Consider the following 9,214-nt stretch of genomic DNA (forward strand, 5'->3'; position numbering starts at 1 on the left):
ACACGTCCAATATTTTGGGTTTCCTTTCCTCCATATAACTGTAGATCTGCAATTCATGTGTAATATGTCAACATTGCCTATGACATATTTTACCTGAGAAATAGTAGTCGAGTGTGAAGTTCGCCTTGAAATAATCCCAATACATGCAAGTTCGCCACTTGTCACAGTTAATACCGCGTACTTCAGATTGTCCCAGGTAGGTCTAGAAAAAAAAAAATAAGTGCATCATTAGTGTATGTAATATCGGTCTGCCTTGCACATACCTAACTCCAAAGCAAAATGAACAACCCAGCTGTTTAACAAAGTTACGAAAGCAAGAAAAAGTAAACACATTCAGAGCCATTGAAGAAACCAGAGTATCCCCCAGCTAACACGATAACATCAGTAAATATTACCTCGAATATAGAGAAGGTCGCTGGGATAGCCTAGTGGCTGAAGCGGTCGCTCGTCACGCCGAAGGCCCGGGTTCGATTCTCTTCATGGGTACAATTTACGAATCCCATTTCTGGTGCCACCGCCATAATATTGCTGGAATATTGCTAAAAGAAGCGTAAAACTACAACCCTGAACCCCAGGGAGGAGGAGGATTTCTTAGCCTATTTTGGATATAGTTCCCAGCATACTCACTTCACCATAACGCTTTGCAAACTTAATGATGTCGTTTGTTGAGAAGATGTGACCGGTGCCGTTAATGCCGATGTCGCCAAATAGGTACAGATCCGCAGTGTCATTGGACATCGTCTTAGTCACACAGACGCCATCTCATAAACGCAAGAACGTTTACAGATGTCACATTTGTATCAATGAGCATGTAGTTTTACAGCGATCGTATCAACGAAATAGGTGATACTAAACTGACGGACAAAAGGAAGTATACACAAGAAAATTGTATTGGCCCTAAAAGAATAAACATCATTACATGGCTGAAAATGTAGAATACTGCACACTTAAGGACCAAACACAAACCACTGTGAAAGATGTTGCTATTTCTGAGAGGGGGCGGTGGGGTAGCCTAATTGTTAAAGCGTCCGCTCGTCAAGCTTAAGACCAGGTTCGATTCCCCACATGGGTACAATTTATGAAGCCTATTCCTGGTGTCTCCCGCCGTGATATTGCTGAAATGTTTCTAAAAACTGAACTCACTCACTCACTCACTTGCATTATATTAATGGCTTATTTGTGGTAGCTACAGTAAGATTTCATGACGTAGCATTTGTCAGTTACGCCACCTGTTTCTGGTAGCGTACGTTCAATAATTGGGGTTGTGTGGTTACTAAGCAACCGCAGGTGCAACTGTCCGAACGCTTACCGTGCACCGTGTACACCTGGCCTGCCTTGTAGTCGAACACCACGTCTGTGAAGTCTCCCCCTCTCACCAAAGTCAACGCTGCTCTGTTGCCGTCGTCGTCGGCATACTCTGCAACCTCCATGGTAAAACCCTGGTCGATTAAATTCGCCTCCAGGCGGGTCTGGAAGCTCCGGGGCAGATCGGGAAACGGTGGGTCTGTCATGAAAAGGTCGCGTTGTTTTTATGACCGTGTATCAGTCTAACATAACGTAAATGGATTACTAGAGTATCGTTGTGGGTAAATCTCAGGTAAATACTCGTTTGAAATGATCAGATTTGAGTTAGCGAAACCTTCCTATCATTGCTGCTCGTTTCAGAGATGCTACGAAATAGTTCTAGTCTACCGCCAATGATTTTTAAAAACACACGCAATAATTGGTTGACTTGTACTGTAGTTCTTATTGAAAGGATTGCCTCACATAAAATCCTTGGGTGTGTTGTTAGGGAGTTGTGGTTGGTGCGTAGTAGTGGTAGTGATGGGTGTGTGGTCGGTTTGTGGCAATCCTGTGGCACCCACCAACACCACGTCGATTCGCTCTTCGTTCTTTCACTTACTGACTCACTCCTTCACCCCTTCACTCACTCATAACTCCTTCACTCACTTCTTCACTATTTCACTCACTCACTCCTTCACTCATTTGTTCACTCCTTCACTCTCTCATCCACTCCTTCTCTCACTCGCCCCTTCACTAATTCATACGCTTTTTCACTAACTCACTCCTTTACTCTCTCACCCTCTCCTTCACTAATTCACACGCTTTCCCACTCACTCACTCCTTCACTCACTTCTTCACTCCTTCACTCACTCACCCACCCATTCACTCACATAAATACATACCGGTCGGTTTTGACTGTGTTGATCCGGATGTACAGTAAGACCCGTTTGATGCTGTGCTGACATAATGTGCTACAGATGCCAGCAGCAGAATTGCTGCCGTAATCTACAACGATTTCATAATTGGGATCAAAAATTCCAAAATAGCCTGCGCTAAATACAATGAAATTCCAAGCACATACATCACAAACGTTGGTCTTAATACATTTGCTACTTTGTTACTGGTAACTGTCTGTGATAATCTGTCTGAGTGGGTGACATTCCAATGCAGAACGTCCCTGTCCACTTACTGTGACGTCATTGTCACGTCAGGGCGTCCTGTTAAAGCAGGGCACCCAGTCGTTGCCGTATCCGCTGTGCAGAGTTGCGTGCCTTGGTCACGCTGGAAAACTACTGTCTTGGGTTCGAATCCAGGATTTTTTTTTCTTGGTAAGTTAGCGTCCCGTACTCAATGGTTCGCCAAAGTGTACACATCTTTCACCAGCATCGCTTCGGGCTTTCCTCTTTCATCAACTAACACTAACTCAAATGTTACACGTAACTACATTTTATCACTATGATTACTATATATGCTAACTATTGTAGCACTGTATGTTTTCTTCAATAATGATATCACATTCGTAACTACTCGTGTCATTCCGGCAAGCCGGATGGCGTCTCGTACCCCTCTCGTGGCCATGTTTACGACTGGGACCTGTCTAAGCGCAAAAGGGCATGGAGATGAAAATAGTCTAGTACTATTACCAAGGAAAGATAACTCTGAATTTCCAAACATGGCTCCTAGAATATCCTATATCACGTGGGAAAAACAGCAATACAGTCATCCCCTTTGTAAATATGTTTCAGTGTTTAAAGTTTCTGATCCTTTAGCTCAATTTTTAGTTATGCTTTGCATAGTTTTGCGACGTTTCAAACTTTAACGGTGCCGCCATTTTCCTGCTTCGAAATGCGTTTTACTACGCGCGATTTGATTGGTTTGCCACGATTCTTGGCAATAATGGCGTACGATAGGGGTACGAGTCTTCTTGTAGGTCAGGGAAAGAGGCGAGAATTTACGAATGAATGATATCAGTGAAACAAATTCCTATTGAAACGCATCTCTGTGCTTCAGAAGCTTTATATACTAAGCATCAAAAGTTTAGACTCACTTAAAGCACTCACTATACATATGTTATGGATATTTGTATGGTTACATCGAAGATGATTTTCTCCACTAACTTGGGGGAACCGACTGCAAACCTTATGCAGATGAATTGAACGAGGATCATGCATCAAATTGCTGAAAAGCATGTGGAAATATCGTGCATGTGAACAGCTGCTTTTTGGTGTAAAGTTTTGTTAAGAATTCGTCAATTTTCATCATTTATTGAACTCATGACAATTATCTTTTCAACGTTACGAATTTGTTTTACAATACATCAATTCATGTGTAAACAGCACCTTTAAACAGTATGGAATATTTTGCAAAATTTAGTTTAGAACGGTTGACTGGAGTAAGTGTTTACGTGTACACTAATGAGTCTAAACTTTTGATGGGTAGTATATTATGTGAAATATGACTGAAAAGTAATGCAAATGTAAGGCAGTTGTTCACCTGAGAAAACAGTTTTTAGATTAGCCCGATTACTCAGGTGTACGGTTTAACAGTACATAAGTACAAGAAGGTTGTATTTTGCTGAACTTTTCGCGAAGTTGTCCTAGTTTAAGTAGAAGATTCACTTGTCCAACAGTATGTAAACCCTCTTAGAAAGTTGTCATATATTCCACGTTAAAGATAAAATTATAACCTTTCACTATATATAACGCTTAGAATATATAGTTTAAAGGTATTTAAAAAAGAAATTAAACATTTGTTCACTTTTAAAAAAAAATGTATAGGTATGTTGATAATTAACCTTAATATTTATAGTGTACCCTACCTCAGATTTCCTAAGTATTGTAGTATGTAATTAATCAAACATGTTTGAAACAATTTAAGTCTTAAATTGTTTAAATTCGATCTAAATTAAATAAGTAAACAATTTGTTTCAGTTGCACTTTATTTTTGGCCCCTCCTTTGGGGGATCTAAATCTGCTGGCCCAAAATGTAACATATGCTATGTTTGGGATTATACATTCTCAGTGAAGTGCAAAATGGACTTTTCAGCGTTGAGTCCCATCCTGGATTCGAACCTAAACTATAAGGTTGAGGCAGCACACTATGCCAACGCCAAAAGTCAGTGTTGTAACCCACTCACCCATCACGGCATTCGTAACTACTCGTCCCTTTCCGTAACCTAAAAGTAGACTCGTACCTCACTCGTAGCCATGTCCGGGAGAAATATTCCCCAAGCCAATCAGAATGCGCGTATGTAGAGAAGAAATTGGGTCAAAAGAGGTCTTTGAAATATTGTTCATTTCGGCTTGCATAATGTTTTCCCCAGGCAATTCAAGTATATTCTAATTATTGCATAGTCCTCCTGGGTTTCCTGAATTTTTATAACGAGGATAATTTAACATTATGGCGTAGGAAAGTTTTCAAGCATGTTAAACATACCCTTTGAGGCAATTCCTTGCCGTGGATGCCATGTGTGTTTTCCAAGTAAACTAGAGTTACATGCCCTTGAAAATAGTTCGTCGACTAGACTATTTCTTTCTCTCTGCAATTTTTGCGCTCAGACAGAGCCGCGTTCAATACAATGGCGACGAGAGGGGTACGGAAAGGGACGAGTAGTTACGAATGCCATCACGGCTTCTAAAATGGAAGCCAGACAGCTGGCAGTCTTGATCACGTATATTGCGTCACCCTCTAAAAGCGTATATGAGCACAGCTGCCAAGGCCGATAACTGTGTATACACAATGCCTCCCAGTAAGTGGTTTGTAACATATGTCTGACGTGTGATCAAACTTGCTCAGTCGAGTATAGATCGCAGAGAGTGTGTGCTCTGAGAGTGTGAGTTCGAAAATCGTTTCTTTACTGGGAAAAGGTTATTCAAAATACAACATATGTCTTGAAGTCCTAGTTCTGTACTTTAAGCATATTTGTAAGGTCATGCTACTCTTTCTTTTTAAAAGCGTTCACTCGTCACGCCGAAGACCCGGGTTCGATTCCTCAGATGGGTACAGTGTGTAAAGCCCATTTCTGGTGTCCCCCGCCGTGATGTTGCTGGAATATTGCGAAAGGCGGCTTAAAACCATACTCACTCTCACACTCACTGCTCTTTCCTTTTGCAAATTTTGTGCAGATATATTTCACTGACTTGCCACTAAATTATCAGATGGGACAATAACCAATGCCTCGCTCTGCAGTGACTGACTGACTGACTGAGTTTAGTTTTACGCCGCTTTTAGCAATATTCCAGCAATATCACGGCGGGGACACCAGAAATGGGCTTAACACATTGTGCCCATGTGGGGATTCGAACCCGGGTCTTCGACGTGACGAGCCAACGCTTTAACCACTAGGCTACCCCACCGCCCCGCTCTGCAGTGAGATACGAAACACTAATATCACACACCCCAGGAAATATGGAGGTCTGCGAACTAGTGGATGACGGCATGAATAGACTCCCACTCCTCCATGTCACGATGAGTGAGTGAGTTTACATATACGCCGCTTTTAGCAATATTCCAGCAATATCACGGCGTGGGACACCAGAAATGGGCTTCACACATTGTACCCATGTGGGGAATCGAACCCAGTGACGGCGTGACGAGCGAACGCTTTAGCCACTAGGCTACCCCACCATCCCTTGTCACGATGTCACGTTATCTACAACGTCACGTTGCATATGTTAATGACAACTGTTGGTCGTTAGTAGTCTCACACAACGATCCTGGAGTGATGGGGATCTATTCTGGCCCCGTGTAGAATAAATGTGAAAGTACATTAAAATTGCATTATTTTCTGCTGCAAATGAGCCTGGTTATCGAATTGTTGAATAAATGGGTGAGAGCATTTTGTTTTCTGTTACTATGAACTGTATTTTATTTATATTAGCTATTGGTTAGTGGAAGCATCAAGTGAGTGAGTGAGTTTAGTTTACGCCGCTTTTAGCAATATTCCAGCAATATAACGGCGGGGGACACCAGAAATGGGCTTCTCACATTATACCCATGTGTGGAATCGAACCCGGGTCTTCGGCGTGACGGGTGAACACTAGGCTACGCAACCACCCAGGAAACACCAAGCAACGCAGGTCTTAGAAGTACATTTCATATTTGCGACGTGTAAACTTGTGTGTGGAAAATTGAAATCCCGTAGGTCTCAAACGTTTACCGCTTTGGTGACACCTACGATCCCGGAGTGTGGTACTGTCGAACCAAGAAACATACAGGAGCGAACTAGGATTCGAACCCAGTAATATGTTTCTAAAGGGACCAAGGGACATAACTCTGTACAGCGAAATGCGGCGCCTTTGACAATGAACTTTTCACCCGATATGTTTATGAAAACAGTTAAGTTCCCACATGCTAGCAATGTGTTTAAACCATTCTTGATGTCTCGTCTTCTGTTGTTTTCGGCGTGAGGTCACAACTGCTTGTCTGAGTGTGGACCTTATTGTGACCAACACGATACACGACCGTGTTTTCATTGTTTATAGCTCTAATGTGAATGTAGACTAAATCATCCCTCTTCCTTAAATACATATATACCATCTTCAGTACATAACGGGTTACGGGGTGAATAATATACATTAAAACAAATAAAGTTTCGGGAGATGTGAACATATTTACCTTCATTGTCCCGTTATTCTACCACGATATCACAATTATGCCTGACCCGACAGTCAGTTATAATAATTTATTTTACCGTATTGTCCTCACAATGTTGAACGTCTATGTGATTGTTTAATTAAATATCCCTCTTACTCGTTCGATTCACGAACATGATGCTCATGATGTATATTAGCTCACATGAAATTATAAAATTATTATTATAAAGTAATTATTGAGTAATTCAGACACCATCATAATTCGATGTTTTTGATACAAGGTGTAAGTATGAGGCGTGCATTAAGAAGAGAGACTATGGTATGCCAGGAGATAGAGCTGTCGTCGATGTTGTTCAGACATGAATGTGGTGTTATCACAGCCGTCCTATCCCCGGATATCTGCACATCAAAGGTCGTTTGGATTGCAACACTAATCAGACCATTTCAAAACTACATTTCACAATGCAAGAGCATTGTCATCACAATTGCATTATTGATAGGACTAACAGGCTCAGTCTCCAAACTCCCTTGTTCCATCCTCACGAAACAAGGGCGCTATGTGACTATAAAAGTCCAGTTTCACCCTGGCCGAAAAGATATTCTAAAAATCTTTCTTACTTTGAGTTAAAGTGTTCATGGAAATGTGTCTATAATGTCGAGGTAAGACCCTTTTTCTACAATATGGATTTTGATTATCTGGTCAGATTGTGGTGATCAGGTGCCGCCATTTTGTTTAAAGCTAATCAACGTCATATGACGTGGGATCTGATTAGTCAAAAGGAGGGACACAGAAGGTACATAACTCGTAATAGCTGGTAGAGCTACGATCGAGCCACGAGATTCAACATTGTTCGACAGGGTTGGAAGCTGGACAAGTATATTTATTAAGTTAAATACCTTGACAAGCGACAATAGCACACGTCCAGACATATCACAGTCATACGCAATGCACACATGCACATACATTAGATAGACACACATATTGGACGAGTGCTACACACGCAGGCACGCACCAATCTACTCACTCACCAGCCCTCCAGTGTCACTCGAACACTCAAAAACAGACATACACACGGATATTCTATTTGCACATATGCCGAGGGACACGAATGGATCAGCATCTATTCAAACAAATTGAAAGGGCATGTAAAGACAAACAGGTAAGCTGTGTGTCAGCTTCCTCTGAAACGTGCCCTGGTTGATCCTAGCACAGTACTAGTCAGGCTGGTTGGCCTTAGCACAGTACTAGTCAGACTGTCAGACCTAGCATAGTACTAGTCAGGCTGGTTGGTCCTAGCACAGTACTAGTCAGGCTGGTTGGCCCTAGTATTGTTACTAGTTACGCCGGTTGGTCCCAGCACAGTACTAGTCAGGCTGTTGGTCCCAGCACAGTAGTAGTTAGGCTGGTTGGTCCTAGCACAGTACTAGTCATGCTGGTTGGTCCCAGCAAAATACTAGTCATGCTGTTGGTCCTAGCAGAGTACTTGTCAGGATGGTTGGTCCTAGCACAATACTAGTCTGGTTGGTTGGTCCCAGCACAGTACTTGTCAGGCTAGTTGGTCCTAGCACAGTACTTGTCAGGCTGTTGGTCCTAGCACAGTACTAGTCTGGTTGGTTGGTCCTAGCACAGTACTAGTCAGGCTGTTGGTCCTATCACAGTACTAGTCAGGCTGGTCCGCCCCAGCACAGTACTAGTCAGGCTGGTGGGCCCTAGCACAGTACTAGTCAGGCTGGTTGGCCCTAGCACAGTACTAGTCAGGCTGGTTGGTCCTGGCAATATTAGTGAGGCTGGTTGGTCCTGGCAGTATTAGTGAGGTTGGTTGGTCCTGACAATATTAGTGAGGCTGGTTGGTCCTGGCAGTATTAGTGAGGCTGGTTGGTCCTGGCAATATTAGTGAGGCTGGTTGGTCCTGGCAAAATAAGTGAGGCTGGTTGGTCCTGGCAGTATTAGTGAGGCTGGTTGGTGCTGGCAATATTAGTGAGGTTGGTTGGTCCTTGCAATATTAGTGAGGCTGGTTGGTCCTGGCAATATTAGTGAGGCTGGTTGGTCCTGGCAATATAAGTGAGGCTGGTTGGTCCTGGCAATATTAGTGAGGCTGGTTGGTCCTGGCAATATAAGTGAGGCTGGTTGGTCCTGGCAATATTAGTGAGGCTGGTTGGTCCTGGCAATATTAGTGAGGCTGGTTGGTCCTTGCAATATTAGTGAGGCTGGTTGGTCCTGGCAATATTAGTGAGGCTGGTTGGTACAATTCAAAGGCTGGTTAAAACCCCACACAGCAGTAGTCAGGCTAATAAGGTTCATCAGCTCAGGTATCCTCGCCCCTTCTACACGCAGC

At 42.8% G+C, this 9,214-nt stretch overlaps 1 protein-coding gene across 4 annotated transcripts in view; it reads right to left on the reverse strand.

Annotated features, from left to right (window-relative positions):
- Nucleotides 1-6,966, reverse strand: part of LOC124253734 — a 31,171-nt gene extending 24,205 nt beyond the window's left edge. For all 4 annotated transcript variants that reach the window (XM_046687557.1, XM_046687558.1, XM_046687559.1 and 1 more), the window contains exons 1-5: nt 6,901-6,966; nt 2,187-2,289; nt 1,310-1,504; nt 628-761; nt 94-202 (exon numbers count right to left, since the gene is read on the reverse strand). In XM_046687557.1, coding sequence (XP_046543513.1) covers nt 94-202; nt 628-761; nt 1,310-1,504; nt 2,187-2,289; nt 6,901-6,906 — 547 coding nt within the window. In that variant the 5' untranslated portion in view covers nt 6,907-6,966. The remainder of the gene's footprint in view (nt 1-93; nt 203-627; nt 762-1,309; nt 1,505-2,186; nt 2,290-6,900) is intronic.
- Nucleotides 6,967-9,214: the final 2,248 nt, after the last annotated feature.

The sequence above is a fragment of the Haliotis rubra genome, unplaced genomic scaffold (assembly GCF_003918875.1).
Source record: "Haliotis rubra isolate DU_JTF1 unplaced genomic scaffold, ASM391887v1 Scf55, whole genome shotgun sequence".
In the NCBI taxonomy this organism is placed as follows: Eukaryota; Metazoa; Mollusca; class Gastropoda; order Lepetellida; family Haliotidae; genus Haliotis; species Haliotis rubra.